The sequence below is a fragment of the Haliotis cracherodii genome, unplaced genomic scaffold (genome assembly GCF_022045235.1).
Source record: "Haliotis cracherodii isolate W230 unplaced genomic scaffold, xgHalCrac1.p SCAF_17, whole genome shotgun sequence".
NCBI lineage: Eukaryota > Metazoa > Mollusca > Gastropoda > Lepetellida > Haliotidae > Haliotis > Haliotis cracherodii.
Window position 1 is genome coordinate 17,932,402 of NW_027266272.1, and position 25,473 is coordinate 17,957,874.

Below are 25,473 nucleotides of genomic sequence, written 5' to 3' on the forward strand. Positions count from 1 at the left end.
TAATGAAACATGTTTATGTACCGAACACATTAAAACAAACCTCAGACTTCATTACCAAAAAATACCCCCAAAATATTCATGATCCCTAATTTCTTTCGCTCAGTATATATGCAGCGGAACTTCGATAATCCCGAGACCCGTGAAGCTTCCGGGGTAGAATAGGTCCTCAGTAACCCATGCTTGCCGTAAAAGGTGACTATGCTTGTCGTAAAAGGCGACTAACGGGATCGGGTGGTCAGGCTCGCTGACTTGGTTGATGCCCGTCATGAATCCCAATTGCGTGTGGATTGATGCTTATGATATTAATCACTGGATTGTCTGGTCCAGACTCGATTATTTACAGACTGCTGTCACATAGCTGGAATATTGCTGAGTGCGGCGTTAAACAACAAACCAACCAACCAACCAAACCAACGATAATCCCGAGGGTACGGTTCCAAGTGAAATTGGACTAACAAATGTCCGGATTAACGAAATTAATTTCCTTTAGGGGATGACTGTGTTTCGTGATCTGGTGCCCTTGGTCTAGATCGAGACGAAGTAAGAAATGACCTGTGTCAAACTGAAACATTATATTATGTAATTTGGGTAATCGTCCACTGATACGTTTATGTATACATCTACTTCTCAAAAGAAGTACAGTAAACTACGGTTATAACGAACACGCTTTTAACGAACTGACCGATATAACGAACTTATTTTGTAGTCCCCTCTATGTGTTGTATATATGCTGTACATATGCTTATAACTACGGTTATAACGAACTAAAAGAAGTGGTCCCTATGAGTTCGTAATAACCGTAGTTTACTGTATATCTGTAGTCACATGTGGCCTGGTGAATGGCTGAGTAACATCCCTTTCGGTCGAGGCAATGGCCGGTGCAACCATAATGAAATGGGTACCATCAATGGTCCCCCCGCAGTTGATATCCCTCCATTGATGACGTTTAGGAGTTGAGCACCTGTCGGGAAGTCACATATCTTGGTGACTATGCTATAATTATTCTATCTTGTGAAAAAAACATCAGGTGTTCCTTAACTTCTTTTAAAGGGCAAATTCACTCATAAATCAACCTATTTTTCTTGTACTTGTAACATTTCCACACATATTTTGAGCTTCCTACTTTCGGTGTGAGAAAAATGAGTGTATATTTCTAAATATTGATATCAACTTATCCTAAAATTGCGTTTTGTTTCAAATAAGAAAGAAAGCAATTTTAGCGTGTACACTTCCCATTTAAGTAGTATTCATAACAAAATGTGAGTTTGCAGACAGGGCCTATAGTCTCCCTTTAACTGTATGTACAAGTTTGCAACTGTCACCGACCGGATTTCCGGGTTTCTTGAGAAACTCAACATTATAGCAGAACGATCTGTGGGTCCTCTGAAATATTTTCCATCCCTTTTCACCTAAGATATGAACACCTAGGTGCGTGATCAGTTGATAAAAAGACGAGCATGTTAATTCCTGATAAAAGAAAAAAATATATCAAAATATTTGAACAAAGGCCCATTACAAGGCTCCAAGGGGTTCCATGTTCAGTGATCAGGTGCCCATTTTCTGGATTGGTCTAGACAGTTAGACGTTGTATTTGATGCCTTGTGTGAAACGTAGACTTTATATGTAATAAAAACCATAAACCTTTAGATAAACTGCCGGGCAAAAGAAAGTATACACTTGAAATTTCCATTTAAATTTAAAATTTAAAAAAAGTTTTCGAAACGTTACGAGGCTGAAAACAGTCGAAGCACTGCCAAAACACAACTTTATAAACTATCAAATACATCACAAATATACATGCTTTATAGATATATGTCATAAAAGTGAAAAAAAAATGAATGTTCAAGTTCAACTTGACGATAATATCCATGTATTTACATTTCTGTTCATTTGTAATGGTTTTCTTTTTAAAACCAAGATCTTTCTAAAAATATCTCTTTCTAACGACTTGTAGGCATTGATTAATCCGTAATCTCGGGACGTGTTTGTGTGAGAGCACTGCTTGAGACATGTGTATATAATCGATGTATATATAATCACAGTGCCATCTCTCTATAGGCGCTGGTCATGCTATCTGCCGTGATGCTCGGCGTCGCTATCTTTGATTCCTGGCTCCCACAGAAATAACCTTAAGTAATACGCCACAAGCCCTTGAATAAACGCCTGTCTTGCATGAGTAGGGGTAATCCTGTTTCCTTTTTATCTTTCTTATGGGTTTCGTATAGCTTAGGCTAACAAGTGATGTTGGGAAGGTACGAATAGAAATATATTTGTGGAATATGTGAAACGTTTAAAATTTATTTAACTTTTTGGGTCAGTTGGTTTGGGGAGAAGTTTAAATGCTAATTTTGTTAAAAGTCCAGAATATTAAGTAATTAACGCTAACATGTATAATTACATCCTTTAGAGAAAAAAACTTTGTTTTTATTCTCTTCGTAAGGTGATTGCAATGACAAAAAATTATACATAATGCTTTGTTGTTGAAAGCTGAACTCAGCAATATCCCGGCCGTATGATGGTGGTCTGTAAATAATCAAGTCTGGGCCAGACAATACATTGATTGACATCTTGGGCTCAACTCATGAGCTCAACCGATTCAGCTTGTCTGACCACCCGATCCCGTTAGACGCTCGGGTTGCTGGATATCAATTCTGAAATTGATCCACCATTATACTCATATCAAGGCCCCAGCTCAGTTCTTTAAGAGGTGAGTGACCTGGGTGTAATTCAGCTGTGACCAGTATGCAACCTTCCAGTTATATCACTGTCAGCTTAATGAAGGACCAAAGCCCGAAATGATGCAGGTCTCAGCCGTTTTGGGTTCGGACACGCCCAAGGGACGCAACTCTGCACTCTTAAGCCTCATTTACATGCACACGTTCACTTACATAAGTATACTTGCTTACGTACGTAAATTTACTTAGGGTAAGTAAATATGTCATGTAAACGGTTCTGCACACGTGAATATTAATACTACAGAAGCAAATTTGCACCACGAAAAGGGGGGGGGGGAAATAGGTCTTCGGCAAACCATGCTTGCCGTAACAGGCGACTATGCTTGTCGTAAAAGGCGACTAACGGGACCGATTATTTACAGACCGCCGTTATAGAGCTGGAATATTGCTGTGTCAAAAAAAGTAATTGAGGCTTTGTACTTTTATTCAGAGGTTTAATAATACAAATTGCGACATGTAAATCATCATCAGTTTTTATGGCACAGAGGAAGGTTTTGTTTGTTTGTTGTTTAACGACGCATTCAGCAATATTCCAGCTATATGGCGGCAGTATGAAATAATCGAATCTGGTCAATGAGCATCGATCCACGTAATCGGGATACGATGACATGCATCAACCAAGTCAGCGAGTCTGACCACCGATCCTGTTAGTCGCCTCTTACGACAAGCATAGTCGCCTCTTATGGCAGGCATGGGTTGCTGAAGACCTATTCTACGCCGGATCTCCACGGGTCACAGAGGAAGGTGTCCCACGAGGATTGGTGACGCATAGTATTATACCACAGACAAATTTGAGAACCCTAAACATGTCACGCATTGACGAAATACGCAGGCTGCTTGCTTGCACTTGGGAGAGGTTCATCATCGCCATCATGATGATCGTCATGGTCACCTTGGCTTGCCTCCACCTGTATGTAGGGGCGGTCGGGTAGCCTAGTGGTTAAAGCGTTCGCTCGTCACGCCGAAGACCCGGGTTCGATTCCCGACATGGGTACAATGTGTGAAGCCCATTTCTGGTGTCCCCCACCGTGATATACTGGAATAATGCTCACTCACTCACTCCACCTGTATGTCCATGTATCTCTCGTGTCTCATTTCACAAAAGTTCTGAGTGAGTGAGTATGGTTTTACGCCGCTGTTAGCAACATTCCAGTAACATCCCGGCAGGGGACACCAGAAATGGTTTCACACAATGTACCCTCGGGGGATTCGAACCCGGGTCTTCGGCGTGACGAGCGAACGCCATTACCACGAGCCTACCCGACCGCCCCTCACAGCCGTGCTGGTAAACCCTAGGTCAAGTCCTTATGGATATGTCGCCATCTTCCCTTTAAAGCTCAAAGGTGTTCTCGATGGTCGCCCGAGCCATGACTTGCTTGTCGTTGAAAACCTCTGTGCTGCTGTAAGACTTTTTATATGTGTGTACGGTTTCAGTAAGCAGGGCTTTAGAGGAAAGATGACATCACCAAGGAGAACAGTGTGGCTGCTTGTACTAGTCCGGACTGATGCCGATAGATAGTGCTAGCTCACTGAGATACCATGCCGCAGTTTAACATGAATATCCCACTCAGACACAGTATACTGACTCCGAGCCGACCAGTCCTTGTTTTAGCCCCTTAATGCCGAGCGCCAGACAGGGCAACAACGAGTACCATCTATTAACGTCTTTTGTATGACGCGGCCGAGGATCGAACCCCGGACCTTCCGCTCTCCGGGCGGACGCTCTACCACTAGGCGGTCTGAGCTTCTTTGGTAACTAGGGGAACACATCATTGGTTTCCCCTTTAAAGTAAATCTCTGAGATCCCCAAACACGGGCATCATGCACCCTGGCATGGCCGACCATCACACGTTAATGTGTGTAGTGATACAGTAAACTACGTTTATAACGAACACGCTTATAACGAACTGACCGATATATCGAACTTATTTTTCAGTCCCGGCCATTTGTTGTATATATATATATATATATATATATATATATATATATATATATATATATATATATATATGCTGTATATATGCTTATAACGAACTACGGTTATTACGAACTAGAATTAGTGGTCCCTTTGAGTTCGTAATAACCGTAGCTTACTGTATATCTGTAGACACATGTGGCCTGGAGAATGGCTGAGCAACATCCCTTTCGGTCGAGGCAATGGCCGGTGCAACGGTAATGATATGGGTACCATCAATGGTCCCCCCGCAGTTGATATCCCTCCATTGATGACGTTTAGGAGTTGAGCACCTGTCGGGAAGTCACATATCTTGGTGACTATGCTTGTCGTAAAAGGCGACTAACGGGATCGGGTCGTCAGGCTCACTGACTTGGTTCATGCTTGTCATCAATCCCAATTGCGTGGATCGATGATCATGATATCAATCACTGGATTGTCTGGTCCAGACTCGAGTATTTACAGACTGCCGTCATATAGCTGGAATATTGCTGAGTGCGGCGTTAAACAACAAACCAACCAACCAACCACATATGTTGGTAGAAGTGTTTCAGATGTAGCAGCACATACTGTGTTCACACATGTCAACACAGTTGCGATTTCAACCCCAAAAAGATTACCAATTTTGCTGTATTCTGCATAGGAGGCAAAACAATATATATGTTTAGCAACTCTATTTGGCAACTCTGTGATGGAGATCAATGGCTCTATCACGGGAGTTCCACTGACAGGGAAGCTCCTCATAGAGGAAATTAAATGTTTCTTGTGTCATGCTGAAATTGTATGTCCACTGTTCAATGTCGAAATTTCCTCTGACGGTGAACGCTTCCATGCCCATACATTTTTGTCCTTCGTTTATCCTAGAACACATAGGGAGTACTCACAATCTCGCCTCCTTTACAGAATCAGCAGTTTACTCATTGCGCGTACTTATGTCTGACTTAAATCACTAAAAAGGCTTCATAACGGAACGTACCAACAGTATGCAAATCAGAGATACTGTCATTGTATAAATGACCATGTGAACAGAAAGTCAAGATACTTTACTCCAGTTAGTATGTCTACTCAATATGCTAATGCACTCACAGAAGTAATTGTGGGCATGTAAATGAGGCTTTAGATAACTACCTGGCGCCTTAAGCCCCATTCACATGGAAAAAATTTACTCATGTAAGCAAATTTACTCATGGAGTATATTTACTCATGTAAGCAAAAGTATATTTACATTGCGTTCACATAAAGTTTATGCAAGGCAGAAGTAAACATCATTTCATAAATATATTGTGGACTTTTATCATCTGAGGCCATGTCGCTGTAGAAGATACTCAACCAGAGACGAAAGAGAGACTTTCCATAGTTTCTTAGTATGGGATTAGTCTTAGGATTATGCCAGGAAAGAGAACTGTGGAAGAGAGAACGTTCTCAACACTGGTGGAACAATGTCGTCAAACGATCATTGATGACAAACTGTGGATCGATAACTTTCGCATGACACGCGAAACATTTTATGTTCTTTGCAAGGAACTACAGCCGTATTTTCCTGCACAGGAAATGTATGTGAGGGAACCATTGGAGCTGAATCACAAGGTGGCCATAACAATTTACTGGCTTTCCTCCTCTGCGGAGTTTAGATCAATCAGCATCCTGTTTGGGGTTGGTATCTCAACCGTGCCTAAATGTGTGCATGATATCTGCAATGCAATTACAGAAAATTTGTTGGCAAAATATGGGAAGCTTCGAGTAGATGACGAATTAAAGGTTGTCATTAATGGCTTCCAAGAGACATGGGGATTCCCAAACTGTGCTGGGGCAATTAATGGAACCCATATCCCCATAATTGCACCTTCACTAGCTCACGGTGACTACCTCAATAGGAAAGGATTTTATTATATTCTCCTACAAGCATTGTGTAACCATCAGTACATAATCACTGACGTGAATGTAGGATGACCAGGCAAAGTTCATGATGCCAGGGTCCTTGGCAATTCAGAACTGTACTATAAAGGAGAGACAAACGACTTGTTCCCAAACTGGACCAGGCAGTTGAGATTGCCTGACAAGCAGGTATCAATGCCAGTTGTGATTTTGGCTGATGCAGCTTACCCTTTGGATTTAATATGCTTACGTAAGCAAATGGAGAATCTGTTCACATGACCAGAAATACTCCAGGAGCATTTATACTTATGAGTAAATATACTTTTACTAGACCTCATCAGGTGTAGCAAATATACTTTTACTCATGTCTCTTTACTCCTGGAATATATTTACTCACGTAAGCAAATGCGTTCACATGCCACCATAAGTAAATTTACTTATGTAAGTATATATACTCACGTAAGTAAAAGTGTCCATGTGAATGGGACTTTAGACGACTTATCGGAAAACTGCAACGCAATCCGCCTTATCGGAAAACTACAACACAATGCGCCTTATCGGAAAACTCCAACGCAATCCGCCTTATCAGAAAACTCCAACGCAATCCGCCTTATCAGAAAACTCCAACGCAATCCGCGTTATCGCAAAACACGTACACAATCCGCCTTATCGCAAAACACGAACACAATCCGCCTTATCGAAATACTCCAACACAATCCGCCTTATCGAAATACTCCAACACAATCCGCCTTATCGAAATACTCCAACACAATCCGCCTCATCGGAAAACTCCAACGTAAGTCTTACTTTGGCAAGTCTGTATGTTAGATCGAATACGTAAAGTATCCCCTGAGTGAGTGAGTGACTTGTGTAACGGTGCATGCTGTGAACTGTACACTCAGTTATGTCACGCCGCGTGTCAGCTGGATGTGATATGTCTGTAAGCCACAAGTGATGCGGGTCCTAGGCGTCACCACTAAGTGACATCCAGCACGTCATGGTGCTGACATACCAAGGATCAGGCGACCCGTGAAGGTCCGGGGTAGAATAGGTCTTCAGCAACCCATGCTTGCCGTGAAAGGCGACTAACGGGATCGGGTGGTCAGGCTCGCTGACTTGGTTGATGCATGTCATCGATCCCAACTGCGGGGACCGATGCTCATGATATTAATCACTGGATTGTCTGGTCCAGACTCGATTATTTACAGACCGCTGTCATATAGCTGGAAAATTGCTGTGTGCGGCGTTAAACAACAAACCAACCAACCAAGCAAGGATCATGCGTACTCAAGGTGAGTGTGGGATTCGAACACATGATCATTTATTCATGTCACGTTTTATAATGGACGCATTTCAACGGACAGCGTGAAATATATATGTAGTTAATGCAACTTTCGAAATGTTTCGCTATTTCAGAAAAAATCTGTCCCGCAAATAAAATACCCAATAATAATAATCAATAATAATGTGGAAAAAAATTTTGGTCACGTGGGAAATGTGAACAATTTGTACACACATTTCCAGGCAGACTCCTGTATGTACAGTCCCTGAAACATACGCACGCACGCACGCACGCACGCACGCACGCACGCACGCACGCACACAAATAAAAAACTAAAATTACAAAAATAGAAAAACCATCCCACGGATGCATGTCTTCAAGAAATCTTCAATTTAGGTCTCAAGCTAAACTATCATTTTTAGGTGTTAAATTCCCTTCTTATAGATAATGGAGTGAGTATGGTTTTACGCCATTTTTAGCAATATTCCAGCAATATCACGGCGGGGGACACAAGAAATGGGCTTCGCACATTGTATCCATGTCGGGATCTTTGGCGTGACGAACGAAGCTTTAACCACAAGACTACCCGACCGCCCCTAATAGATATTAGAAAAGAGCCGAGAAAATATATTCAATTTCAGAAGAAATCTAGACTTGCCAAAGTATTGACGAATTGCTTTGGAGATTACGGATATTAATATTTCAGGTTCTGAATAAAAGACTAAGTGCTTCAGCCTCCAGCGATGCTCATTGCTGTTTGATTACACATTAAAAGACAATAAAAAAAATGCTTAGCCTTAAAGTATTTTCATTTCAGAGGCTAAACGTAAGTCTAGTTTGGAAAAACACGATATTCCCGATGTTAATTCTCCAGGCTTTCAGACCTGCTATCGAATTAACCAAAGCTCGTAAAATGCTTGATAGCTCGCATGGAGCCACGAGGTGGAACTTTTCATCGAGCTACGCCATGCACAAACACTTCGACAGAACCCGTTTGATCTTAAACGAGGAATGTCAATTTCACCGACTGGCACGCAAGTTGGAGCCGTCCTTAATAATCGTGTTAATTGCAACATTAAGAGCAACGGACACGGGGCAATCATGCAGTGCTGTTGATGGTGAACATCACACACAGGCGTGGAGCACTCAACATCGCGGCAATAGGGCTTTACATTTCACACGAGCGAGAACCGGAGGCAGCTATTTTGAGCCGATATTTCACGGTCTAGATACAACGAATAAAGCAGTGTGGTGACGTTATGTGTGGATTCGTCTCAAGTTCCTGTCCGCTGTACACATGACCAATGCACTAACGTCATCAACATGTTCTTTTCTTGTCGGATGATACTGCTGTTGTCTGCAGGTAGGTGAATACACGATATATAGCCCTTGGTTTGTTTCATCAACTTGCATGTGACCTGGCGAGCTTGGATGAGCGAGCGAACAAACTTCCGCACCAACTTGTCAGTTTCAAGCACATCGGTGTATCCAGCTCGAGTGGGTCACAACTCGTGTATGTTTGCTTCAAGCTGTACGTTAGTCATACTGATAGCAGCTGAAATACAGCTTCATGATAAAGTGGTCGATTCGTTATCTCAGTGAGGGGATTGATTACGAAGGGATCCGTCTCCGTATGGCCTGTAAGTGAATTTGTAAACAATAGTCTAAACAGCCTCGTTTTAATAATCACAACCCAGCCGAGTGGTGTTATTGTCGTGTCCGGCTCCGTTCATAAGGTACATGGTACAGATACGACTCCCTCTCTGAGTTACACATGATACAGTTTGTGTGTGTGTTAGTGTGTTACGAACGTTCTGCTTCCCATCTGCTGCCTGTACTCATAATAACAGACAGATCCAGTGGGTGCCCCCCCCCCCCCCCCCCCCCCCCCCCCCCCCCGACGTGATCTCCCACCCCCATCCTAGGGTGGGTGGGTCCCCCGACGTGATCCCCCATCCCAATTCTGGACCCGTCTGTCATTCTACTACATGTAGGCTACATAATATTTCACCTTGCCGAATGATGAATAAATAGAACTATCTTTATTACATAACAAAACGGACTCAAAATAGGAATATGGATTTTGCACCTAATGTGTGCCTTTTAAATGTGAGCTTTCCTCGGTTAATTCGTCCCTACACTTCCCCATGCCTGTTCCAATTCCCTATGATGGGTAGTTAAGTACCAAGTCATGTACATATTGTGATACAGCCTTAAATATCAATACAACCTACTCAGCAGCTTCAATATATGTGTAATAACTCCAGTATGGCTGACAAAGCAGACATCTGGGGCACCCTCTCTGAACCGTGAGGCTACACACATTGCTCAGAATTGATCAGGGACGAGTCGTTTAATATTCCGGGGGAATGAGGGAGTCATGCAAATTGTTTTGGGGGTAAATTCATTTATATCGGAAAGTATTACTGTCTCGAACAGAAACCCGCCTGCTTCCGCATATTGGCCGCCCGTGATATAACTTACTTATTGTATATTAACAGTGACGTTTAAGCCCTATACTGCATGCATGCAGGCACGTTTTGAACGACGACTTGGAATGCCAAACGTAACGTTTATTTCAAATCATTTATGTCATTTGAGGTTTTGAATTGCTACAAAATCCACAGATCAATTTTACAAGTAAAAAAAGAACAGTCTAGTTGTGGCCAGGGTGTTTGTTTGACTTAAAGGGGCTCTAATCTCTGGCAATTCTCCGGGAGGGGATGTTGCCTTTGTTATTGCTATTTTCCCAGAAATCTCGACTAGTTCGCGACCTATGCTGCGCCACCTGTAAGCCCATTTGTCGCTTTTTATTGATTGTATAAGGGCGTATTGTTACATTGATCAACACAACTGAAGCACAGTTTTGTCTTCGAACTAATAAGGTAATGTAGGCATCTGGTCAACTGATCATTCCTCTCTTGCTGCACTGTCACGTGCATATTACATAACGTGTAAAACATTCATCACATCAGGCCCGGATTTATAAGCCATATATCGTGATTGAATTACCCCAGACACGAGAAATGCAAAATGAGAATTGTCAGGTAACCTGAGTTGTGCTACCGCTGAAACCTGAAGTAAAGTCTTTAACTGAGCATCAAGTGAATGACTACAAATACACAAGTGTAGGGTTATACCATATGAAACATGGATGACAACAAGGAAGTAGTAATTCGAGTACATGAACTGAACTTCATTGTTGCAAAAAATCGCTGTATTCTAAAGTACATAATTCTACATACACATTTAGACCCATGCATGCCGTAAAAGGTGACTATGCTTGTCGTAAGAGGCGACTAACGGGATCGGGTGGTCAGGCTCGCTGACTTGGTTGATGCATGTCATCGTGTCCCAATTTCGTGGATCGATGCTCATAATATTAATCACTGGATTGTCTGGTCTAGACCCGATTTACAGACCGCCGTGATATAGCTGGAATATTGCTGAGTGCGGCGTTAAATAACAAACAAACAACAAAACATGCACATTTACATAATTGTTTTGTTCTTATTCTTATTATGCACCGCCCAAATAAAGTTTTGCAGGGGATGTGGAATGTGGCCCGTCCGTCACGTTTCGTTTCCGGAGCATAACTCAAACCATTCAATATTATTTTTAATATGATACGTCTATTGACACGATTAAATATCAAGCCATGAAACATAGAAATGGGATCCAATCAATCTTACTCGTGTTATCATCCAGGCAATCAGAAATCTGAAAATGCTTTCACTGCGGGAATACTTTTTCATATTAAACTGTTTATAACCATAGAGGGTATTACCAAATTGGCAATACTAACGGGATCAAGTGGTCAGGCTCGCTGCCTTGGTTGATGCATGTCATCGTATCCCAATTGCGTGGGTCAGATGTTCACGATGACTGGATTGTCTGGTCCAGACTCGATTATTTACAGACGCTGTCATTTAGCTGGAATATTGCTGAGTGCGGCGTTAAACGACAAAGCATTATATATAGTTTCTTGTCAATGCTATCACTTTACAAGGAGAATAAAAGCAAAGCCTTCTCTAAAGGAAGTAAGTAGTCACATTAGCGTAAAATACTTAATACCCTGCCCCTTTAACAAAATTAGCATTTAAACTTCTCACTTAACCTACCGATCCCAAAACAAACAAATCATTAGAGATATATTGACTTGAACTATGAATCTTGGAAACGTTGATCATGTGACAAATGTTATATTTCGTATAATACTTTCTTAGTAAAGTACACACTCTAGTACCTTGTTGATTTTGAGTCCCATCCGGGATTCGAACCCACTCTATCAGAGTAAGGCACCTAAAAACAGCAGTAAAAACCGACGATCTATCCCACACAGCCACCGAGGCCTGCACAAAAATGGTTGATAATGTTGGGTGGCAAATTTGTCACTACCAAACATAGTTCAGCGGGTTTGATTAATGGTTAACTTGGAAGTCGTGTCTCCAAACGGAAGTGACCTTTACCCTTATGTCATGTTTTGTTCCAGTTGAGTGCGCAGCCTCCCTCCAGTGTTGGAAATGCATTGCCGACAACTGTGATGGGGACCCCGATGCAAACTATAAAGCCGTGAAGATGACCTGCGCCTCTGATCGTAGCTCTTGCATGGTGAGCTTGTTTGACATGACCCCTGAATCATGAGATTGGTTTACTTGGCCCCCGAATGATGAGATTGGTTTACGTGGCCCCTGGATGAGGAGATTGGTTTACTTGGCCCCTGGATGAGGAGATTGGTTTACTTGGCCCCTGAATGAGGAGATTGGTTTACGTGGCCCCTGAATGATGAGATTGGTTTACGAGGCCCCTGAATTATGAGATTGGTTTACGTGGCCCCTGAATGAGGAGATTGGTTTACGTGGCCCCTGAATGATGAGATTGGTTTACTTGGCCCCTGAATGAGGAGATTGGTTTACGAGGCCCCTGAATGATGAGATTGGTTTACTTGGCCCCTGAATGAGGAGATTGGTTTACGAGGCCCCTGAATGATGAGATTGGTTTACGAGGCCCCTGAATGAGGAGATTGGTTTACCAGGCCCCTGAATGATGAGATTAGATTACATGGAACCTGAATTATGAGATTGGTTTGTTTGGCGGCCCCTGAATGATGAGATTGGTTTACTTGGCCCCTGAATGAGGAGATTGGTTTACGAGGCCCCTGAATGATGAGATTGGTTTACGAGGCCCCTGAATGAAGAGATTGGTTTACGAGGCCCCTGAATGATGAGATTGGTTTACGAGGCCCCTGAATGAGGAGATTGGTTTACCAGGCCCCTGAATGATGAGATTAGATTACATGGAACCTGAATTATGAGATTGGTTTGTTTGGCGGCCCCTGAATGATGAGATTGGTTTACTTGGCCCCTGAATGAGGAGATTGGTTTACGAGGCCCCTGAATGATGAGATTGGTTTACTTGGCCCCTGAATGAGGAGATTGGTTTACTTGGCCCCTGAATGAGGAGATTGGTTTACGTGGCCCCTGAATGAGGAGATTGGTTTACCAGGCCCCTGAATGAGGAGATTGGTTTACGTGGCCCCTGAACGATGAGATTGGATTACATGGAACCCGAATTATGAGATTGGTTTGCTTTGCGGCCCCTGAATAATGAGATTGGTTTACTTGGTCCCTGAATGAGGAGATTGGTTTACATGGCCCCTGAATGATGAGATTGGTTTATGTGGCCCCTGAATGAGGAGATTGGATTACATGGAACCTGAATGATAAGATTGGTTTACATGGACCTTGAATGATGAGATTGGTTTACATGGACCCTGAATGATGAGATCGGTTTCCTTAGCCCCTGAATGAGGAGATTGGTTTACTTGATCCATGCATTGTGAGATTGTTTGACTTGGCCCTGCATGGTGTGATAGTTTGACTTGACCTCTGCATGGTGAGATTGTTTGACTTGACTCCCTACATGGTGAGATTGTTTGACTTGACCTCTGCATGGTGAGATTGTTTGACTTGACCCCTACATTTTGAGAGTGTTTGACTTGATCCTGCATAGTGAGATTGTTTGACTTGACCTCTGCAGCTGCATGGTGTGATTGTTTGACCCCTACATTTTGAAAGTGTTTGACTTGACCCTGCATGGTGAGATTTTTTTTTACTTGATCCCTGTATGGTGAGATTGTTTAACTTGATCCCCTAAATTGTGAGATTGTTTGACTTGGCCCCTACATGGTGAGATTGTTGTTGACTTGACCCCAGAATGATGATATTGTTGTTGACATGGATATTGACTGGATATGTTTTTTTCAGCTACAGCTGCAAGACCAGACATAATTAAATTTAAAACTGTAAACCTAAATTATTAAATAAAGACATTTTGCAAAAATGAGTATTTTTTGAGGCAATTTATTTCTTCTTCTTTTAAACAGTCTGAAATATGACTATTTTTTTCAAGCATGAGCTGGGACACTTAAGTTTGTTTGGATAAAATCTTCCCAACCCAAATCAAGAATATCAAAATATCAAATGGTCGCATCTAAGACATGTACATCTTATCATGTTGATATTTAATGCCTGTCCTGTTGTCTTCCAGAAAGTGGAATATTCTTTGGACCAGAACCACACCGGCGTCATCCAGAGGTCTGTGGTGAGGACATGCTCTGCTGGGCCATGCGTACCCGTCACGGATAACCAGTTTTCTGATTGCGCCATGAAGAAGAACCACTACGTGCTTGGCTGTATCAAACGGCAGTGTTGTGACGACAGAGATATGTGTAATGGCGGACAAAGTGGCGTCATCAATGTAGTGATGCTTTATATTCTCATCTCTGTAAGTGTTATTGGACATATACTGGATCATTAACGGACTGTCTCCGAGGTGGTGACCACTCGACCTGTCTCACTGGACCTCGACCAGCGCTAGCTGGTCTCCGTATTGGAACTATTTTTTTCACATCTATAATCCTAATACGCCTGTTCCAATTGTTCCGTTTTGTTTTTTTTGTGTTCAAATGAATGCCTATACCTAATTTCTATTGAGCACAGAATAACGCGTCTTATAAAACGGCTATGGTGCCCTGCGGACTACATTCGGCGGGATCTGGCGTTTACAGTTTACTCACTCAATATAATTACGCATTGCTAACCGGAAGTAGGTAGCGGATTAACCGAGCGGATCCGAGTGAGGTTAAGACGTCATGAAGGAAGGCAAACTTTGCAAAACGGGTCCAAAAGAATACCAATTGTGACAAGAACAGTATCACACTTAATGTGTCCGTAAAAAGAAGAAGAAAGGTCTTGTGAAAGGGGTCTCCTATATGTGTGTGGATATATGTGTTGGAACAGTGCTCAATGCGTGAAGCGTGTATATATTCTTGAGTGACCATTGTGTAATGATCATAGTTTCACAGATCTCTTAATTTATTGATGTTCCTGTATTACAATAGGGGTCCGGACCATTCGTCACCACTCGCCCCTTTCCGTAACCTGCAAGAAGACTCGTCCCCCTAACGATGCATGTTATGTGCGAAAATACGACAAACCAATCAGAATGCGCGTATGATTTCAAGTTGTTCATCAAAGAATCCCTCAGAAATATTTTTTGATTTTACGTATGTCGTGCATCTAAAAATATACCCAAGGCACAGTTAAATGTGTTCAACTATTCTGTATAATTCCGCATGACCAGATGTGCTTTACATTGCATCTGAAATATATATAATATATGGGGAGATATATGTGAACCATTACGCAACGAGTTGACAATTGTTTTCGGTATGCCCGTATGCGCTAAGGTGGAACCCGGTCGCAAAAATGGCCATGAGAGGGGCACGAGTAGCTATTCGGCTTGTCCCGGAATAACACGAGTTGGTCACGAATGGGGTCCGGTATACTCGCCTCAATCTGGTGCCTATCTTCAAGACTGCCAATCTGCCCGAGCCTACAGTCTCCGTTTAATCCAAACTCTGTACTCTGTGGCCATAGAAACAGACGCCATGGGAAGTATTAATGATCCCTCTCAAATCTAATATATAACTGGCAGGTGCAATCTCATTAATATCAGATCGTAGTGCTTGCTGTGACGTGAACTAATATCTGATTTTAATGAGATTGCGGGCCGGTGCGATGTGTTTTAGTGTTCGGCGTCACGTTTCTGTAGCGAACTATAGATATAAAACACAACGCCGAACACCAATATTTTCTCACCGACAGAGGGCGTGTGTTTAACAATGGCCACTCGGCTTGTTGCATCATCCAAAGAGTCGTGATGCAAAAGTGTCCACAGTGATTTACAAATCAACAGAATTATTTTTAGGAGGAAGTGTTCAGCGTTGGGTTGGGTTATAAATTATAAATATATTGGACTGCACACTCGAATTGCAAGTAATTTATAAACGACGATGGCTCCGCATTTGGTGGACCCTCGATTATCCAGCGTATTGTATCTCCAGTCTTTTGTGATAAATAATAAGATGGCGATAAGATGCACTGGATAATCGAGGACCTAATCTGGCTGATGGTGTTAAATCATATACCATGATGAAGTGCTTTAGTGGACATATACTGTGAACCAATGATGCGCACGGCCCCGATTTAATTATTCTCTGGCCAACGTGATAGCGATGCGGTATTTTTTACCGTGGCCTAAAAAACAACCATCCGTTTATGCCTACAATCCATGCATTTGTCGACGTAATTTCCATTAAGCTGGGTCATGCACTCGCCCTTTTCTTGGCAGATTGCTATTGACGTTATACGTCTGGGACACTAGCTACATCCGAGTCTTCGCAGTCGATATCAGTGACGCTGGGACGTCATGATTGATTTGTTGAAATATAATCCCCATAATGGGCGTTCGTGAATTCAAAATTGGCCACACCGACCTCGCTATCTGTGTGCTACGCTGAAAGACAGTTTAAACCAAATCTAGACTCGGATCAATTGGTGGACCAGCAAATGTGATTCAAAACATTCACAGCCCGTTTTGTTAGACTGTAACTCATACTTAATGGTGTCTGTTATACCCAATGCAATTACCATGTGCCTATAGTGTATGGCTGGTATGGTTCGAGTTTCAGAAGTCTGTGGAATAAGTCATTTGGGTATTCAAAGATACTTGTTCATACGACCTAGTGCGGGTTGCAATTGATTCTTGGCATTGTTGCCAAACAGTACGTGGGGTAGGTAGCCTTTAGTAGCAGAATTCCGGGATCACATTCCTGGCATATATGTTTCCAATAATGAAGCCCAACGTTGGTGCCAATCATCATACTGGTGCACTACTACTAGCAGAGACCATATACCGATATATCGATATATATTGGTATATGATCTCTGCTAATAGAAACACTGGGCACCGGCTCTCTCAAGTTAAGGTTTTATTAAAAGAATTTTATTTCTCCTGATTCGACCGCCGCTTGTCCCCGCCCCTAAATGTTGAGAAGACAATTATGCACAGTTAGGAAACGGCTTTTCCAATTCAAATGCACAATATTCTAACTTATCGCAGACGCCATACCTCTCACAGTGCGTCAGGTTCGCTAGAGAACCAAACCGTCCTCAAAATGGCTGTAGGCCCGTCTCTGCACACTTCAAACCGCAGGGGGCGTTGTCCAAAGATTTGTAGATTTGTAACTGCCTTAATAATTTCTTAAAAATGCCCACTTCCCAACAAATTTTAAGTGAAAACCTGACACTTTTGTACCGAAAGCAACTTCTTTTATTCTTTGAACAACGTTTCAGTGCTACTTCTTGTTCCTTCATCAGGTGAATGCTGAGATCCAGATCACCTGATGAAGGAGCAAGAATTAGCTCTGAAATTCCGTACAAAGAATAAAAGAAATTGCTATCAATAAAAAGTGTCACGTATTCATGTTCTCCAAACTTCTAAATGCCTATCGGGGGCCACGGGTGGCCCAGTCGTCTAAGGCGCCGCGATTCGCTGTGCAGAGTTGCGTCCCTTGGGCACGCCAGAAACCTATGATCGTGGGTTCGAATCCCGGTTCCCCCCGTTTATGTTTCTAGGTTCGTCAGCACCATACCCGTGCTTGTGGGTTTCACCGAAGTGGTAAACGTCTGAGACCTGCATCACTTCGGGCTTTCCTCCCACATTAAGCTGACACGCCGCGATATAACTGAAATACTGTTAAAAGCGGCGTTAAACTAAACTTACTCACTCACTCACTCTAAATTCACTTTTATGAGAACTATAACCCCGAACGCATACACTATATTACTCTTATGAGTACATTTGCTCATGTGTGAAGTTGCGAACGTACTTAAAAGTAAAATATGCTATGTGTTCGCATAGTTGTAAATAAGTGGGTACATTTTATCACTTATATATGTCAATCACGTTTGTATCTAGTTTAGATCTGGATCTCAACATAGAAAGGTAGCTGTTTGTTTGTTTGTTGTTTAACGCCGCACTCAGCAATATTCCATCTATATGACGACGGTCTGTAAATAATCGAGTACAGACCAGACAGTCCAGCGGCTGACAACATGAGCATCGATCCACGCAATTGGGACCGATGACATGCATCAACCAATTAGCGAGCCTGACCACCCGATCCTGTTAGTCGCCTCTTACGACAAGCATAGTCGCCTTTTAGGGCACGCATTGGTTGCTGAAGACCTAGTCTACCCGGGTCTTCACGGTCATAGAAAGGTAGTTGTCTTACAACAGAGAAGTTAGAAGATATCCTCCTTACCAAATACCTGCTGGTTTAACCAATGAAAAGAATACATGTATTTGGAAAACAAATAGGCAATCAGCGTGGTGGGATGACTTTAACACTGGTCATGAGCACAGCAACGGGTACGACATATTCCGAATGACCAGAACTGTTTTCGATTAATTTTGTGATAAGCTCAAGCCAAAGGAAAATTGGGTGCGTTTGCCACAAGAAGTACGAAAATGAGTGTCTGTAACTAAACACTGGCAGCCCACGTCAGTAATATCGCAATTCATTCGCTTGACTTCTTCACATATGGAGCATATTTGCTTATGTGTATCTGTAGCTTTGCGACATCTCAGAAGTCGGGGCAATATTTATTCCTCGAGTAATATAATAATATTACTTACGTGATTCATTTTAGAATTTGTCTTCAGCCATACGTGCTGGTCGTAAGAGGCGACTGAAGGGACTGAGTGGTCAGGCTCGGAAACTTGGTTGATACATGTCATCGTATTCCAGTTGTGTGGATCGATGGTCATGATGTCAATCTCTGGATTGTCTGGTCCAGACGCCTTTATTTACAGACCTATAGCTGGAATATTAGAGTGTGGCGTTACACGACAAACAAGAGCAAATGCGTTCGCATAACATAGAAAATGACCAATGTGTTTATTTACTAACGTATGTAAATGCACCAACGTGAGTAAAATGGTGCATGCGTTCTGGGTATATGGATAGATCTGTGGTATTAGACCAAGTTATTGATGCCCGGAACTGCTAGCTATAACTAAATGTGACTTACGTAGACCGTATCATCACTCCGACGAGGCCTAAAACGCGTCAACCGCGTATCAAATGCACTATCGAGGCTTTTTCTAAGGTAGACGATAACAATGTTATCATTGAATCTTGTTTTCATGGTGTGATCTGGTTATCCATATGTGTTTAGTTGTTGAATCTGGATAACATTTATGATATTTTACACACCAGTTATATAATTAGCGTTTTGTAAAGTGGAAGCTCAATTTATGCCCAAAATGTTTTGTTTGTTTCTTTAAATAAATGCAAATTTTGTAAAATTAGTTTTGTTTGATTTTTAAAACGAAAACTGGGGTCTGTTCAACGAAGTGATGTTAGCGCTTAGTAAGTCTGTGCTAAGGTATTGGGAGTCGTATAGGCAAAGAACGCTGACGAAGCACAGGAGAATTCCCTCGACCGATCGACCGTTGATATTACTTATCGAAAAAAATAAATTGTCCCGATATTTCTTGAAAGAAATTAATAGGCTTCAGACTGTTGAAAAAGAGATAACACTGTAAAATTACATTCATTGTTGCGAGGTTATTTTCATAAGAAAAAAAACATCAGCCTCGTAGTTTAAATAAAACAGTATCTGGTTTTGTACTTGTAGCTGAAAAATATCTAATCTTGATACAACCCCCTCCCCTAGAATATCAAATGGTCGGTCCCTAAACGACAAGACCTCCTACCACGGGTATGAGGGGGGTACAGGTGGCCCAGTCGTCTAAGGAGCCGCGATTCGCTGTGCAGAGTTGTGTCCCTTGGGCATACCAGAAACCTACGATTGTGGGTTCGAATCCCGGTTCGCCCCGATTATGTTTCTAGTTTTGTCAGCACCATACCCGTGCTCGTGGGTTTCACCAAAGTGGTAAACGTCTGAGACCTGCATCACTTCGGGCTTTCCTCCCACGTTAAGCTGACACGCCGTGATATAAATGAAATACTGTTAAAAGCGGTGTTATTCACTATTTAGTTGTGGTAACCGTATCTCTGTGCGGCCCCCTATCACTGAGTGAGTGAGTGAGTATGGTTTTACACCAGCAAAATCACGGCGGAGGACACCAGAAAATGGGCTTCACACATTGTACCCATGTGGGAAATCGAACCGGGTCTTCAGCGTAACGAGCTAGCGCTTTAACCACTAGGCTATCCCACCGCCCATTTTCCCTATAAACGATTTTGATTTGACTTGCCGCTACACAGAGCTACTGGTCGTCACGTGTGTCTTCCTACTAGATTCCCAATCGGAACATACCGCACTAAGATAACAACCCAGCTATGACCTACATGATTCGCAAACCCACGAAAACTGTAGCACGCTCCGCTTCGGAAAAAATATTGCCATAACATAGGTGTCCTCATATTTTCGATCATGCAATTTTCTATGTAGTCATCGGGATGGAATCGAGAGGGTTCAGAGTCTGGGCCGCCGTCGCTGAGAGTCGTGATGGATAAAAATCTTTTGTGGTTCGGTTTCCAAAGCGATAAGTAAATATATCGTTGCACGATCTAAAATATAAGTACTCGTATATGAAGGCAAGTGTTTTAGGATCGTAGTGAATCATATTTGTCTTTTGATCTACGCAGCTGGGATACGATGACATGCGTCAAATAATGTCAGCGAACCTGACAAGCATGGGTTACTGAAGACCAATTCTAACCCGGATCTTCACGGGTTGGTGTGGAATATAATTGATTCAATCTAATTAAAATCAGATTTCAGTTCTCGCTACCGGTTAGCGGTTTAGCGGTAGCGAGAACTAAAGGTCTGATTATAATGAGATTGGTAACTGGTTTTATGTCTTGTTGATTGTTTACGACAATGACGACCATGGTTAATTCCTCCAAATGAGTACAATTTGTGACTATTACGCCAGTCACACCCATTCCCTGGCAACGACTTTACAAAACAGTTACGAAACACATTATATCTTCCAAGAATTAGCAAATCGGCGAAACTGAAAGGAACGCCAACCCTATAAATGATACAAATTGTTTTGAGGCGACCCCCGCACGTGCCACAAAACGGCCCAATCAGCGGTACTGATTCGTACATCGCTAAACACGAAGCTCGCGGGTGAGACATCGAAGATCTCGTAGCCGGTAGTCTGGTAAAATGACGGGTATGAAACTCAAATCCATTTTTTATATTTATAACATTTTATGTAAAACCAGACAATATATACCCAACATCGGTGCTGATAAACCGATATATGGTCTCTGGTGAAACTGAGTTTCAATAACACGTGATTGTGTGTTTTATTTCAACCACGCATTTCGGCAGTATATATAACATCATAATGCCTGTTAGTCGACGTCGAACAGACCTGGTAACGCAGGCTCTAGGTGAAATATTGAGTGATGCTCGACACATACTATAGCTTATTATGATTTTCAACAGAGAACCACAAGCCGATCATTTCAAAACACACATACCTCTCTCAATCGGAAATTTGTTCATTGTCGGTAAGCGGGCATAATGATGATATACTCCAGTCATTAGGCAGAATCTATGTGATACTCTAGTAGACCTCTCTCTATGCGATACATTAGGATGGTATACCATAGTCATTAGGCAGGACATATGATGATATACTATTACAGCTGTCACTAGGCGGGGCATTATGATGACATACATAACAATTAGGCAGGATATTTATCGATTACTACAGTAGTGTCTGTCAGATACCATTTATCTTACGAGTTGTTTCAAACTATTTAATCAGCAGCGAGTAGGTATGTTTTGAAACAACAAGTTGTAAGATTATATTTGCGTATTCTCAATAGGGCGGTTGGGTAGCCTAGTGGTTAAAGCATTCGCTCGTCAAGCCGAAGACCCGGGTTTGATTCCTGACATGGGTACAATGTGTGAAGCCCATTTCTGGTGTCCCCCGCCGTGATATTGCTGGAATATTGCTAAAAGCGGCGTAAAACATACTCACTCACTCACTCACTCGTGTTCTCAGTATCAGTGGCACATTAATACATAAACAAGTCATGAGTGATGTCATCAGGCTTTCTGCTTACTACTCATACGTAGTGTGACCTTCCACAAAAAAAAGTTCCCGCCATATCTGTAGATTATGAGGGAACCAACCTCCTTCTGGTAGACCAGATGCCGAGCCCTGCAAAGTGGTATTTCGAATGCCGTAGTGCCGTGGATGCCATGAAATGTTTATCTGTACGTGGAGGCCAATGCAAAGTTGTGAAAGTTATTTTTCGTCTTTTTGTTCTTGCAGTGAGTGAGAAATCAATAAAATATTTATCTCAAAGCTTGATAGCATGCAAGGGGCAGTCTGGTAGCTTAGTGGTTAAAGCGTTCATTCTTCACGTCAAGGACCTGGGTTTGATACCTGACATGGGTACAATGTTTGAAGCCCATTTCTGGTGTCCCCTGCTAGGATACTGCTGGAATATTGCTAAAAGTGGCACAAAATCAAACGCACTCACTCACTCACTCACTCACTCACTCACTCACTAATAGCATGCATGGTCATCCATTATATTTTTGTTTGTTATTTAATGCCCACTCAGCAATATTCCAGCAATATTCCATGCATTGATTGACAACATGAGCATCGATCCACACAATTAGCATCGATGGCATGCATCAACCAAGTCAGCAAGTCTGACCACCCGATCTTGTTAGTCGCCTCTTACGGGATCCGGTGGTCAGGCTCGCTGACTTGGTTGATGCATGCCATTGATCCAAACTGCGTGGATCGATGCTCATGTTGTCAATCACTGGATTGTCTGATTCAGACTCAATTATTTACAGACTGCCATGATAATTTACGAGTACCAACTGTGTACACTGATATGATTCATGAGTTCTTAAATTGGATGCCAAGAGAAATTAAGTGGTATGCCGGATGCCAAGAGAGTGGTAGTTGGCACCCTTGATTATCAAGCTGATAATGCAAACTAGATAAGATCAAAGAACATTTATTAACACTTCAGAACCACAATGTTTCAACACTGACGTAGGTGATTTCAACTTATCAATGACTTAAGTACTAGTCTGTCATAATCTGACCTTAGGTCATCACCATGGAGTGGCCAATCACAGACTTGGATTCAATTGCACATTTGTTTGTTTCTCACCCACAGTTGTGTAAGCAATAGATGTTTAGATGCGAGTGTGTTTTAGGTGGTAACTATCTCGTATTAGGAATAATCATTGTATCATGGTACGCTTGGTGAGCTTAATAACCTCTTTATCATAATGTCTTTAAATTCTATCACCAAATACACTCACAAACAGTATCTAAACATTGCAACTTTTCTTGAGGGGGGGCATCGGTGGGCCAGTCGTCTAAGGCATCACAGAGATGATGCGTTCCTTGAGTGCGCTGAAACCTATGATAGTGGGTTCGAATCCCGGTTTGCCCCAATTATGTTTCCAGGTTCGTCAGCACCATACCCGTGCTCGTGGGTTTCACTGAAGTGGTAAACGTCTGAGAACTGCATCACTTCGGGCTTTCCTCCCACATTAAGCTGACAGGCCGTGATATAATTGGAAAACTGTTAAAAGCAGTGTTAAACCCAACTCACTCACTCACTCATGGCTGGCTGGTGTCTCATGGTGATTTGAACAATTTATATATCCAAAGTTTCTGCACTTATGAGAGTCCTCAGCTACTAATTTTCGGTATCTTAGACTATTATTTTGATAATGACAACAATTATCCTAATTCTAATTTGTACAGGTCCCTGATCATCAATTCTGAAAATAGTACCTACCTGACCTTGTATATTTGCATTTTAATCTGTAGATGACCCCCACAGAATCCATTGTCTTTATAGTGCTGAGAAACCTACCCGTTATGTGACATGATGATATACTAGTGCATTGTCGCTAGGCGGAGCATTATGTTGCTATGCACTAATAATTATGGCAAGATATATATCTAGTACACTTATGACTAGGTGGGATATTACTCCCATATCAGGTATAGGGATATTTTTTACTGCAAAATTAGAAGTCAGGCAGGTGGTTGGGTTCATCACGTTGAGGACCTCAATCTATTTGTAGTAGTACATAGTAAATAGATATAGTTTGATTATAAAAATATCTGTCGTAAACCTATGCATGAATAATATAAAATTCAAAGAAAATTTGACACATTTGACAATCTTGTTTGATTTAATAAAATTAAAGTGTTAATCTGGAAGTAGACTCATTGTTTATGAATGAAAAAAAGAAAAGGTTCCGGCATGACCTTTCATTCATGACCTTAGCGAGGTCACAGTTATTCAACCAAAACGAACAAAACACGGTCGGCCTTGTATGACATGTGTGACGTACAGATTTAGTATCTCTCCAGCTGTCTCTTCACCCTGTGGGTAATAAGATGATATACCAGTACAGCTGTCACTAGGCAGGGCATTATAGGTTGTAGCAGGATCACGAGGAGTACGTGGGGTTTTATGCATCCCTCGTTATGTTTTATTCCACTCTCACGGGGCGCATAAAACCCCATGTACCCCGAGTGATCCTGCTACAACGATTTTATCTTACCGACGTGTTTTAATATGACATTGTAAAATAGTTCAAACAAATTCACAATTGATAGAGAACAGCTGTTGGATTGAGCGGGGTTAGCTTGCTCTATATCACATGACTTCCATTGACATGGAAAACGTGTGCGACTTTTTGCCTGGGCACATTGGTGATATACTCTTGTCTCTAGACAGGACCTGGGATGGTAAACACATGTCATTAGGCAGGACATATGATGGTAAACACATGTCATTAGGCAGGACCTAGGATGGTATACATGTGTCATTAGGCAGGACATATGAGAGTTAACACATGTCATTAGGCAGGACATATGAGAGTTAACACATGTCATTAGGCAGGACATATGAGGGTCTACACATGTCATTAGGCAGGACATATGAGAGTTAACACATGTCTTTAGGCAGGACATATGAGGGTCTACACATGTCATTAGGCAGGACATATGAGAGTTAACACATGTCATTAGGCAGGACATATGAGGGTCTACACATGTCATTAGGCAGGACATATGAGAGTTAACACATGTCTTTAGGCAGGACATATGAGGGTCTACACATGTCATTAGGCAGGACATATGAGAGTTAACACATGTCATTAGGCAGGACATATGAGGGTCTACACATGTCATTAGGCAGGACATATGAGGGTCTACACATGTCATTAGGC

At 42.1% G+C, this 25,473-nt stretch overlaps 1 protein-coding gene across 1 annotated transcript; it reads left to right on the top strand.

The window, feature by feature from the left end:
* The first annotated feature begins 8,810 nt into the window (after window positions 1-8,810).
* Window positions 8,811-17,282, top strand: LOC139464932 (uncharacterized). The gene is made up of 3 exons (XM_071246535.1): window positions 8,811-9,209; window positions 12,339-12,457; window positions 14,396-17,282. Exons 1-3 carry the CDS (start codon window positions 9,170-9,172, stop codon window positions 14,663-14,665), a joined length of 429 nt encoding a protein of 142 aa, XP_071102636.1. The 5' UTR covers window positions 8,811-9,169; the 3' UTR covers window positions 14,666-17,282.
* The last annotated feature ends 8,191 nt before the right edge of the window (window positions 17,283-25,473 follow it).

Bases quoted from the DNA above. Each gene is read 5' to 3' on its own strand.
- LOC139464932 (XM_071246535.1), top strand. From the start codon at position 9,170: ATGTTCTTTTCTTGTCGGATGATACTGCTGTTGTCTGCAG. The intron at 9,210-12,338 runs GTAGGTGAATAC...GTTTTGTTCCAG, and splicing joins GATACTGCTGTTGTCTGCAG to TTGAGTGCGCAGCCTCCCTC. The intron at 12,458-14,395 runs GTGAGCTTGTTT...GTTGTCTTCCAG, and splicing joins CTGATCGTAGCTCTTGCATG to AAAGTGGAATATTCTTTGGA.